The sequence below is a fragment of the Girardinichthys multiradiatus genome, chromosome 24 (assembly GCF_021462225.1).
Source record: "Girardinichthys multiradiatus isolate DD_20200921_A chromosome 24, DD_fGirMul_XY1, whole genome shotgun sequence".
Classification (NCBI taxonomy): domain Eukaryota; kingdom Metazoa; phylum Chordata; class Actinopteri; order Cyprinodontiformes; family Goodeidae; genus Girardinichthys; species Girardinichthys multiradiatus.
The window spans coordinates 17,119,648-17,132,491 of record NC_061816.1 but is presented as its reverse complement, the minus strand read 5'-3'; the positions used below and the strand labels follow the sequence as shown (position 1 = coordinate 17,132,491).

General features: G+C 40.1%; 1 protein-coding gene across 1 annotated transcript; it reads right to left on the bottom strand.

Moving 5' to 3' along the window:
- Positions 1-2,765: 2,765 nt before the first annotated feature.
- On the bottom strand, positions 2,766-11,953 carry txndc16 (thioredoxin domain containing 16). Its single transcript, XM_047354728.1, has 20 exons — positions 11,861-11,953; positions 11,511-11,688; positions 11,020-11,102; positions 10,829-10,905; positions 10,181-10,255; positions 9,276-9,397; positions 9,070-9,160; positions 8,831-8,999; positions 8,561-8,730; positions 8,351-8,411; positions 7,914-8,043; positions 7,671-7,817; positions 7,526-7,585; positions 6,734-6,932; positions 6,049-6,185; positions 5,708-5,792; positions 5,298-5,439; positions 4,664-4,851; positions 4,376-4,566; positions 2,766-3,429 (listed from the first exon to the last, which is right to left on the bottom strand). Exons 1-20 carry the CDS (start codon positions 11,951-11,953, stop codon positions 3,224-3,226), a joined length of 2,604 nt encoding a protein of 867 aa, XP_047210684.1. The 3' UTR covers positions 2,766-3,223.
- Positions 11,954-12,844: the final 891 nt, after the last annotated feature.

Genomic DNA, 12,844 nt, shown 5'->3' with positions numbered 1-12,844 from the left:
AAACCTATAGACAAAGATAAATAATCAAATGGGGAATAAGAAAACTAGAATAATCATGACTAAAGTATACAGAGAAACTAGAGGGAACATAGGAACAACAATAACAACCTGAGAACAAACAAAGAACCCATAAAGAAAACCTGAATACAAAAGTAAACAAACCTAACCACACTGACTGAATTAACTGGAAAGGAAACAGAAAATAAACTAGTAAACAAGAAGAGTGCAAAGGAACAAATAATAAAACACAATTAAACACAAAGATATAAAAGAGAAATAAAACTAGAGAATCCAGAGAAGACCAAGAACTATAATAATTGCAATAATAATAATAAACCATACAAAGTAATAAGAAAACAACCATAAAATAACTTAAGAAGTATACACTAGGAGGCGGAAGAGGGAGAAAAGAAAACTTGATACAAAAACCAAAATAGAAACATCTAAGCAAAAGGTAAACAAACACAAAGCCACAAACACATCAACAAGGCATTTGTGCCCACAGAACTGCCACTCACTGGATATTTTCTCTTTTTTGGACCATTCTCTGTAAACCCTAGAGATGGTAGTGCATGAAAATCCCAGTAGATCAGCAGTTTCTGAAATACTCAGACCAGCCAGTCTGGCACCAACATCCCTGCCACGTTCAAAGTCACTGAAATCACCTTTCTTCCCCATTCTGATGCTCGGTTTGAACTGCAGCAGATTGTCTCGACCATGTCTATATGCCTGAATGCATTGAGTTGCTGCCATGTGATTGGCTGATTAGAAATTTGTGTTAACGAGCAGTTGGACAGGCGTACCTAATAAAGTAGCCGGTGAGTGCAGATTATGTAAAAAAATTAAAAAATGCAAAATGAATCTTTGATCTTTTACTGCATGTAACAGACCCATCCTAACAAAAGGACATATTCTGGATCAGGTCATATCAAAGATCTGATCATTGCTGGTGGAGTTGTGACTAATGTTGCTTCTTTTAATCATTGCAGTTTTCTGTTTAAAATAAACATCCCTTTTACCACAGTTTAAATGGGACATGTCAAGCAAAATTCACTTTTTTAGCCTTTAAATAGATTTTGTTGTGTACTTGGAGTGCAGAAAAGTTGAATTTAGTTTCTCCAGGTGTTGCGTGGATATCTTTATATTCTGTGTGGGTTGTGTTTTTCAGTCCGTTCAGTTTTCATCTGTAACATTTTCCAACTGTTACGTCAGAGTATTTGCTGCGGGAACAGCTAAATAAGGTCATGGACTTCCATCTGATCAATTTCCGGTATCTGCCATATTTATTTCTCGCTGCAGTTTTGTAGTCCAGGCTCAAGTATCCCTACGCTGAAAGAGGATAAGTTTGGTTCGGTTGTTGGGTGTATTAACCCACACAATTCATTACACCGTCCTCCAGCATCAGAACCTCTTCAAAGTGCCTTGTTAAATTTGATCTTTAATGGAAATCTACCCACATCAGAAGGGAAATTCCTCTTTGTTTGCATGAAGCACTTCAAGGACGAGTGCCTTCAGCAACCTCCTCCAGTATTAACAAGATGAAAGACTTCATCTGATTAAAGGTCAGGTCCTTCTGTCTATGGAAACAAGGGACACAGCAATGCAGTAAGTTGCATATAACGCTAAAATGACAACCAACTTTATTTTAGACATGAATTTATTGTGTTGATATGATGTCCTGGTCATTGTTTTGCTAGCAGTAGCATCGTGCCTTCTTCTTATGTTAGCGCTGTGTGCGGACAGAACCGTACTGCGTGTTTTGAATAGTATTATTACATAAACAGTTTAGCATTGTTTTTGCCATTTGGTCTTGTTTCTGTGCAGCTAGATACTTGTTATCAAACTACAAAAATGGCCGAACAGGTTAAAGTTCAGTGCTCTTTAAACTTGAGGGGAAGTGCCTCAGTAGCATGTAAAGAGACAGCACCAAAATGTGTTGCTCTCAGATGAACCTCAGAACAGGGGTAACAGAGGAGCATGTGGGGCTACAATAACAAGGAGTTCAGACCAAAGCATTGCCGTTCCACTTTATATAGACCACAACTGAATGATTAAAGTGTGAAAAGGAAGGATTTAAAAGCACATGTCCCCTTTAAGGGCCCTGGTCAGTGGCTGCCCAGTTAGAAAGCCAAAGATCCAACTTTTTTTCTGATCAGTGAGGGCATCATACTAAGTTCAACCAGCTGATGCTGACAGCGCTCTTCTGTGTGGAAGATGTTGCTGTGGGGAGAAAACTTAACGTTCTCCATTATCACTGATAGGGGCATACTTAAAATGAAGTCAGAGGAAGCACAAAAGGTGCACAAAGCAATTAAAAACAGTCTGCAGTTCATTCTGGTCAAAAGAAGGCACAACTTTCAAGAGAAAACAGGAAGGCTGAACTGAGTACATTAATTCACTTGAGCTTTCTGACCTTTGTGGTCAGATGTCAGTGTTGGTAGACTTTGGCGAATCTCAAAAGCAAAGATCTACATTTTGTTGAAGGAGCAGCTGTTTTACCAGCTGCTGGTAGTTTTCTAATGTTTCAGATAAACTTTGGAAGCAGAAACTAAACATGTAACACTTAACACTTATAATTACATCAAATCCATCATCGCTGCTCTATTTCCTTTCTTTTACACTTCATCACTTTAATAGCTTTTACAAATCAAGTCGGTTTTATTGTGAATATAGCTGGAGTCAAGCATGGTAGACTTTTTAAAACTTAAGATGCTGGCAGGAATAATACCTTAAATGATGCAAATTAAGACAAAATCACATCAAACTGTATTTGCAAATATAGTACCTATTTTTTATTAAAAACATGATATCAAAATGCATTCAACGTGGTGCTAAACTTTCAGTCACACAAATACTTGGTTTGCTCAACAGTCTTAAGTAGAAGCAGAGGTAAACCACGTGGGATAAAACAGACATGTTAACAGTGACACAGTCTTCAAGTAAGTGGAATATAAAAAAAAAAAACATCTATCTGATGAAACCCTCAGTCTTTACTGGAAATCAGATGCAAAACCACAGAAACCAGGAAATGAAATAGCTACTGTAAACACCCCCGAGGTAACACCTATAGAATATGCCTCCAAATGGAATCAGGCAAACCCAGAGAAAAGGTTAGTATTGAAATTAACAACTGCTTTACCTACTCACTTATAAATCGGATAAATATGTTTAAGTAAAAACATAGCTTTAACTATAAAACTAAGTCAGTAGTGTCATTTACAGGTCAGAGTTCAGAGTGAAATTTTGTATTTATATCAAGACGGTCCTCTGGCATCTTTTTAGTCAGCAAATGTTCCTCAACGTTAACTTCCTCTGCCTCCTCTTCCTCCTCCTCCTCTGTAGGACTAGGGTCGGCGTCCTGCATGTCCATGATTTTCAGGAAGTCATAAAACTCAAAAGCAGCAGGCCAGCTGTCACCACCCAGCATCCCTGTGGAGACATGACAAAGCCATATGGTTCAAGGTAAAATGCATTGAAAATGTCAAGCTCCCATTGCTCCCACACAAACACAGTTTTTAACACAAGCTTAAAACCCAGAGCGTGTTTGGAGAACTATGATCTGATTTTGACATTAATTGCTTGGCTTTTACGTCACTTGAAGCTGTGCCAATAATGGGCAGAAATCAAGACCAAATTGTGCCAACAGAACAGATTAGTGCCAACCAACACTGACTGAACTCCAGAAGAGGCAAATGCAAAAAACGAGAGAAATGTATTGTCATTTGAGTATTTTCTCCAGGGATTTTGTGTGCTACATAAAGGCATCATGAATTTAGTTTTGGTTTCTCATATGGACAATATGGGTCACCACCCAGGGTGGAAAGACCCTGGGGAACTCCACAAGTACGGAGAAAAAGGTTGGTCAGTTGCTGAACAAATGTTTTGTTGTTTCCTTTCCCATTTAATTACGAGTCATTGACCCCCTGAGTTCTGCACAGGGCAAACAGTGTAAGAAAAAATAGCTGTACAGCTAATGAAAGTGATATTTTATCGACCAGCACCCGATTGTGTCCTAAATTGAAAGGCTGTTTTATATTTTTTTTAAATCTAGATTGGGTTTGATCATCTCTTGTTTAAAGTCTGAAATACATACTGTACTCAAATCTGAACAAGGTTGCTTAATACTAAACAGAGGTTATTAAAATACTTAATTTGTTAATGTGATCAATTTTAAAGATTGGGAAAATTAATTTAACAAAATAAGTTATTGTTTTCAGCAAAATGTTACTAATCATTTGTTACAAGTTTGGTGTGGCATGTTAGTGGGGAGGGTGGCACCCGCAGCCCCATTCATGCAAGGACCACCATGATTATAATAATAAGTATTTAAGATTAATTCTATTTTATTTTCTACATTCTGTCCTTCTCCCAGTACCTGCTGGTGACTCCTTCCCATCCTCAACACTCTGCAGCCACTGCAGCACAGAGGAGGCCAGTATAGGAGTGTTGGGTGGATACTGGTAGACTTCATCTCCAGTAGGTAAATGTGTGACCACCAACGCAGGAAGCGGGGGCATTGAGCCCAGATATGACCCCAGAACAGACATAGCAGCTGGAGTGCGACCACTGAAACACAGAGTAAATGTGTGTATTATTTTCTAGTTGGACAGGAAATGATTACAATAAAGGGAAAAGTGTTTTTCATATTGATGGATATTTGTACAGGTGGATACAGCATGGCAGGTAACGCTCCATCCTCATGCCTCCCTGCTCCACCACTCCTCCCAGCTCGTCCACCAGCGCCTGGTTCTGCCTCCGCCCGATCTCGTCCTCTTCTTCACCCACAAAGAGGAGGAGGAGAGCTTTACCCATGGACAGCAAAGACGGCAGGTTTTCCACAGTCAGCTCAGGCTGGGAAGAAAATTGGAATAAAATGTTAATCCAGTGAACTGAAAATACATCTGCATTTTGTATTTAACCTGAGTAAATACAAAATGAAGTTTTCTAAAGTTTATTCATTTCTAGAGGAAAAAAGCTCTTCAAATCAACCTATACTATGCTATACTCCTAGTAGGGCTTTGTGCACATTCATGTTTACATCTAATACTGCACAACCATTAAAGATAGGTGTTTAGATTATGCCTCTGGGATGACTGCATCCTGAATATATACGCCATTACAATACAATCTATCTTGAGCTAAAGATCCTCCATTTTCGCAAACTCTAACCAGTCACACTTAAATAGTGGTCCGCCACATTAGGACCAGTCCCTACAAAGACTATCAGTCTTCAACAGGGAAGTGATTACACCAGAGAAGGTCCTGAAGAGACAACATAAACAAGTACACACACATACCACAGGTGGGAGCAGTGCAGCGCAGATGTGGGCGAGCAGCTCTTGAGAAGAAGAGTCTACAGGCATCACTAAAGGGTGAGTCAGCTTCCTCCAAGAAGGAAACAGCAAAACTGCAGGAGGGTCTACAGCATACTCTGCAGCCCTATGGAGAAAATGTGGAAATGTGGAAATCTCACACCATGACACCATGTCACAATTCATTTATTTGGTTCTGCTACCTTTCTGTGGCGTCATGAGCACAAAATATTTATTTATTGTTCATATCATTTGCTACATCATGTTTTGTCACCTTGACCCACAAGCACTGGAAGAAACTTTCATGAATAACAACTTCCAAGTCAAATTGCAGCTTTGCAAGAAGAAAGGATCTTAAAACGGCAAAACATGTGGAGTGAATTTAAAGTTGGTACCACTTCTCCACCAGCTCGTCTATCAGTAGTCCAGTCAGAATCTCTCCTCTTAATGACTTTGCTGCTTCAGTGAACACGGACAGACCTGGGAGAGGCAGAGAAATACCAGAATCACATTTTATTAAGATTCTACTCGGCTGAGACAATAATATCTAAAGCACATTAAAATCACAGATAATTCTTCAATAACTTTTAAAGAACCACTGTTCATTTTCTAAATTACATGGATATGAAAGAATATGCCTGCTGGCTGTGTTTTAAATCATCATCTTTATGAAGTACAGCCACCGGTATGTTGTTAATGTTCTGTCACACCAAACTTTTTCATTACAGGCTCCCACCTGTTTGGCTCTCTGTCTTAAACAACCCCAGGACTCTATCAGGCCTGTAACTGGCTAGATCAGGGTGAGGCACTTCTTGAAGGAAAGACGACACTTCCTCCGTGGTGGACAGTAGCACAGGAGAGTCCATGCAGCTTCTGGGTTAAACAAAAGTAAAAACAAATACACGCATATATTTAAGGGTAGGGCCAACTATCAGATTCTACTAATTCCTTTAAAAAAGGTAAAAAAAAGTCCACTACTTTTAGTTAAAGGTGTGCACAGTTCTACTTAAGATAAAAGTTGGAAACCTGGGTCAATCTACGTTTTAAAAGATGTAAGTGGTGCAGGGAGCAGGACACAGGGGGGAAGGGAGGATCACAAGGAAGCGAAGGACGAAGGATTAACAAGGAAGAAAAAAAGGACACATGGAAGGAAGGAAAAAAGGCACATAGAAGGAAGGAATAGCAGGCAAGCAAGCAAGGAAGGAAGGAAGGACACGTGGAAGGGAGGAAAAAAAAGACACATGGAAGGGAGGAATAGCAAGGAAGGAAGGAAGGAAGGACATTTCTCTTGGCTGAATCCTGGATGACTGGTTAACTTAAAAGATGTCTATTCTGTTGGCTTCATATGTTCTACTTCTGTACTCAGATCAGTTGTTTCAGGCGAGAAATGCTACAGGTTTGCCAAAGTTCTGTGTTCTTACATCATGATGAAGCGATGCAACGCCTCCCCTGTCAGCAGTCCTCTGTAGTGCTGGGCTGACTGCTGAGGGCGGATTAGCAGAACACTGGGGAACGCTGTGATTGGCTGGAACGGGACAGCTGTCCCAGGCTGAGCAGCGCAGAGATCTGTCCACTCTCCACAGTCGACTACACCCATCTGAATGTTGTCAACCTGGGAATCTTCAAAACAATTTTTTTTTTTAAATCTGCTTTACGTGAAATTACTGTAACTTTAAGTGTAAAAGTGTAAACATTTTTTGGGATGGATGCTAAAAGATTTACCTATTCTTCTTTAAAAAATAGCTCAAGTCCAGTAAGATTGGTTGCAAAGGGCCTGTATACATCAGTTTTCAAGTCTTGCCCCAAGTTCCAAATTCAAACTAGGTCTGGACTTTGACTGGGTCATTTTAACAAATGATTCCATTTTACTCGGTCTTCTGAAGCCTTTAATAGGTTTTCCTTCAGGATATCACATGGAGAGAGAAGCATCAGCAAAGCATGATGCTCCCACCACCATGCTTCACTATGGAGATGGCATGTCCAGGGTAGTGTGCAATTCTTTTGCAAGGTACTGTATATGTACAAAAAGCAAAATGGACATAATGATAACTTACTGACAAAACTTTAAATTGCATTAATAAAGACACCTCATTTAAATCTTATTCTTGCTTTTTATTGACTAAAGTGGCATTACTAAGCATAAATGGGTAAATACAGCTCTTCCACTTTTCATTTATGTGAACACAGACTGAAGGTAGAGCTCCACTGTTTACCTTCAAGTCTCTCTGCAACTTCAATGAAGGAGGTCAGGAACGCCATGGAAACAGCATCCCCTGGTGGTCAAAATATCAACTTCTTCAAATTAAAGTGCAACAAACTGATAAGTAGTTTAAAACAGTGCACAAAAGAAAAGCTTACATTTGAGATAGAACAGCACCACCGTGAGGCTGCTTTGTGCAACTTCAGTGTGGAAGTTGTCAGACGTTAGTTGGGTGACTGAGTCCATGTCCTGGAAGTGGTCTCGGTTTTTATAGACTGCCGCAGCGACTTCATCATCCAGCTCTCCTGGTGACACACACATTCACACAGGTGTTCTCCCTTTCCGTGCTCCTGGCTCACATTTGATTTATCTAAAGCAGAAAATCTACTAGATCGTTTAACCTAAATGTGAACCTTCCTCTTCATCCACATGATCATCCTCCTCCTCTTCCTGTTCTTCTTTCCCCTGCTTTGTGACCAGTTCCAACACGTCGTCGAGGCTGCGTAAGGTCACATATTTCACCTCTGAACTCTGCAAACACAAAAACCACATCAGCAGAAATAAGTAATATTTTCTATGGGAATGGATGTGATTGTTATATTAATTTGGGGCTAGGTTTAATTTTGACCCTGTGTAAATAATAGAAAATCTGCAAAAAAAATATATTTGCACCCAAGTCTTAAGTTAAAAAAACATTGAAATATTTTGTTATGTAATCATTCCACCCTGGGAAAAGAAGGGTATGAATAAATCACTAAAAACATCAAATTATTATAACATCGTGCCCAAGTTTAGCTGATGTAAACGTCTGCTCTGCAAATGTGAGTGAGAATCATACCTTCTCCGGCAGCCGGTAGGCAGCGTTGTACTTATCAGGGGTTTTCACTGCTGGGCTCTGCCTGGTAAATACAACAACATACAGACCACAGCTAGTTCATAACAACTCAAACACAGTAGATGCACGAAACAAAACCCAACTTGCTTAATCCCCATTTTATATGTGATGTATTTTTAAATCCATGCTCGTGCTCCAGTAGGTTCTGCAGACCTGTGCACCAGCAGTAGCACAGCGAGGCCTCGCAGCCTCCAGGCCAGAGTGGAGGCCGTGTCCAGGTCCAGGTGCTCGGTGGCAGGGTGAGAAAAGAGAAAGACCTGAGGCGTCAGCTGGTAGGGGAACTGTGGGGGTGGGACTGAGGAGGGGTCGACATACACTTCGGACTGACAAGGAGAGACATAAAAATGTGAAAACCCAGCTTTTTTTTTTTTAAATTCTTCGACTGGATAGGTAACCATGCCATCTTTTTCTGGTTTTGTTTACCACAAGTGGGGCCTCCAAAAGCTGCAAGAAGGTGTGGAGGTTCAGGGTGGACAGAGCTTTTCTCATGCGTGTCACTGGGCAGCGCTCAGAGGTCACCGCTGTCATTAAAGTGCTGCGAACTCTGCAGTGAAGGAACCACACTTGGGACTGCTGGGACGATTCATTTACTCTGAAAAACAAATGTTATTGCTTTGACTATAATAGGTAATTCACATGAGAAAAAAAGAAATTTAACATACCCCAACTGCTTTAATACTGGACCTCCGGTTATGAGGATGAATTGATATTTAGATCCATAAACGTACGCTGTCTCCATCAGTGATCTGTGCTCTGAATGACATATCAAACATATGGTTTATTCATAATTGATTTTTTGTCGGGTCTTGCAGAACAGAATCACACCAAACCTTTCTGCTGCGGTCACTTTGTTGCTCTAAATCCTCACCTTGTGTTCCTAGACTGCGCACGTAACCGAGAACAATATCCTTCTTCCCTTTGGCTGCATTCTCCATGGCCAGCAGGTCAGCGTCCGTGTGGACGTACTTCACCTCGTCACGCAGAATGGCGCTGCAGGACAAAGAGACACGGCTGCATTCTAAAACGTTGTTTTTGTCATCAGCAACAACAAAGAAAGCACTCAGAAAAATCAGCTACCCTGAGTCAATTCTTTGTGAAATCACCTTTCAGACCTTTTGAGGTATATCTCCACCAGCTTCCTACATCTAGAAGCTGAACTGTTTGCCATCTGAGTGACTGTGAACAGCAGCTTCTAAGCCTTAGCACATGTTCTCAACTGGATTTAGGTCTAAACTTTGACTGAGCCATTCGAACACATGAATGTGCTGCCACCATCCTGTTACACCATGATTGAATTAAGCATTTGGATCAAAACAAAATCCCACTTTGATCTCATCTATTCAAAGCACCTTTTGACCTGGCTTGTGGCAAAATGCGAACTAGATCTCTCTGGACCACACATATTTGTGGAGTTCACGACTAATACTTGCCCTGTTGACAGATTCTCCTGAGCTGTGAATCTCTGCAGCTCCTCCAGAGTCAACATGGCTTCCTTGATGAATGCTGTTTGCACAATTTATTAGCGTAGGTTGACTGAAGCCAATTGGTTGCCCTTGATTTTATTTAGGGATATCCGAGTAACGAGGGATTATTACAAATACACACACTCAACATTTTCTAATTATTTTGTTCGTAAAATGTAGAAAACCGTGTATCCTTTTCTTTCCCCTTCACAACGTTACACAACTTGCGGTTGGTCCGTCACATAAAATCCCACGAAACATGTTGAGGTTTGTGGTTGTAACAGGACCTCGCAGCATGGCGCTTACTCACAATAGGACCTCAGCCACAATGGAGTTGACGTCGAAAACGGTGTCCAAACTGAAACTCAAGAACTCCTTGCCGCCTCTACCAACACAAAGACACATGACTCAATTAGACAGAGACCGTAGCAATGCAATGCAGCAAGCAGTTAACACTAAGGCAATCAGCAGGAAGAGCTTTCTTTACATGAATGCAATAATGTTCACGCTAGCCGACGCAACTTCGGAGAGCTTTTGGACTATTTTATTGTCATTTTGGACACATTAGTGTATGGTTCTGTTCAGGTATACTGACCTCTAGTGGTTTAATGACTTCAGTTGGTAGAGGTCTTTAAAGTGTGATAAAAGTGATAAAAACAATGAAAACTTTTGTGTAATAATTTGGCGGGTTGAACTACTTCAACTGTCCACCGAGAGGTACACAATAATGTCTCCAATACCAACCGTGAATAATATGCTCTCCATCAAAATCCTGATCTTTGAATTAAAACCATCCTGCAAGGCTTCCACTAAAAACTGTGCTCTATATAAAACATCCCACTCATGATTGGAATAATACGGTAAGATATATTTTACAGCAAATGCAAACAGTCCTTGATCTTTCATTCTCTCCAGCCATTTTCTAAAAAAGCCGCTCCTTTATATCTACACAACCTACCTGAAAAGAAAAGCTGAGTGCTGCTGCTGCTTTGCCTCTGAACAGTATGTTTGAACTGGCTCTGTCTTACAGCTGATCTAAGAACAAAAATATAATTTAGGTTCACCATGTTGGGCTCTCATTTTGTTTGTACTTTTATGCTAACGTTTACAACAGATGGAGAGCACATGATGAAAAAAAAAGACTGTCACCTTGCCCACAAGCACTCCGTAGTCCTGCAGAGCTTCGGCCGACCTCTCTAACTCCACCAGGAACAGAGAAATGGTGGGAGAGACTGGAGAGGACGGAGGAGAAAGGGGAATTAGGTTCATTTTGACTGAATGGACATGCAGGATAAGCGTTTCCTTCTTTCTCACATCATTATCATCTATCTTTCTGTGTGTGGCAGCTCTTGAAATACTACACTAGATAAAATAAAACGTAAACATGCAGGCAAGTGAAAATAAATACATCAATAATTTGTATCTTAAGGGAATCAGGGTACCAACACATTTTTATGTCAAAATTGCCTACTGTTCCTGTCCAGAGTTCTCAGTCCTATTTTATCCAATTGTTGAAATATAATTCACTATTAATTCATGGTAATTCATACTGAATGGCTTACATAGTGGTCAGAAAAAACGGCACCTTCATAACCACAGAATGTGTGATAACAACTTTAAAAAATAAACAGTGTGTTTACCTTGTTGCTTAAAATAAAGGAACATCATCTTCCCAGACAGCAGCCTTTCGTAGAAGTCTGCAGCTGTGTATTCAATATGGTTCGACATATTGGCCTTTTCTGTGCATCCTGCTGACCCAATCCACAGCAGGACAACAGCAATACAAGCCCACATCCTAAGCAGAATGTGTTGTCCTCCCTAGCAGAGAAGATATAACGTGTGGCAAAGATATAAAAAGCATTATTGTATCACTGGAAGAATAAATAGCAGAAATCATTAGACTAAACAAGAAAGTACACCTACTTTAGTCTTGAAAAAGACTTAACAAGGACGGCATATTTAGAAGAGATGCCAGGAGAAAGGTTCTTACCAGAGAGAATATGAACCATAAGATGTTTGGAACAATATCCTTTGGACAGTTGACACAGAAGTAGAGATGTTTAGCCACAACCCACAGCCCCATGTTAGAAGAAAACAGAACACAGCGTATTAGCATTTACATCTCATACCAATGGTCGAGCACAGTGATGGAAGGATAATGATTTGGGCTTGTTTTGCAACCACAGCCAAAACACAGCAGTAAATCTGTAACAGGCTGAACAAGAATTAGCATCTTATATTTAGCTCCGTCCATCATCCCTTTAACTCTGACTAGCTTCTGTAACCTTGCAGAAAGAAATCTTCCCTTAAAGCATGATACTGCCATCACTATGTTTCACAGTACAAATTGTTTTTAGTGCCTATGTGTTATGATCGTTTTCCACAACACAAGCGCTTTGCATTTAGGCCAAAAACTGTAATTTGTTTTTTTTTTTTGGATATGATTTAGTAAAGTTTCAGAGTAAAGTGGGCTAAGTACAAAATGAATCCATCCCACACTTCACATTTTGGTTTGAAAACCACTTTTAACACTTGCATTCCTCATCAAAATTGTACACTAACATGCTGGCAAAATCTGATAAACTAGTATTTGATTGTAACGGGAAGACGTGAAAATCTAACGGGGTATGAATAACTCTGCAAGGCACTTTATTACACGACACCAATCTAAGCTTTAATATACGCCAAAAATGCCTAAAACTTTCCTGAATAAATACATTAGTAACTATACTTGAATTTCACTTAATTAGATTTAGGAAGTAAGAAAAGAAAGCATATCACCTGACTTTTACCTGAGAATGATGCCTTAGGCAAGGTCAGTGTTCCGTTTGTGGAACACTTTAAAAATCGAAAGAAGCCATTTAAGTTTTCTTAGACGAAAAAGCATAAAAACCCAAAAGAAGTTCCGCACACTGGGACCTCATCTTGTGTAAGGCACAACAATATGCTGTTTCATTAGCTATTAGCAGCCTGT

What these genes read in the sequence shown, in the direction of transcription:
- txndc16 (XM_047354728.1), bottom strand. Translation starts at nt 11,953, where the DNA reads ATGGGGCTGTGGGTTGTGGCTAAACATCTCTACTTCTGTGTCAACTGT. An exon ending in CCTTTATTTTAAGCAACAAG is followed by an intron (nt 11,103 to 11,510) that starts GTAAACACACTG and finishes CGTCCTCTCCAG; the next exon opens with TCTCTCCCACCATTTCTCTG. An exon ending in GACGAGCTGGTGGAGAAGTG is followed by an intron (nt 5,440 to 5,707) that starts GTACCAACTTTA and finishes TTTTCTCCATAG; the next exon opens with GGCTGCAGAGTATGCTGTAG.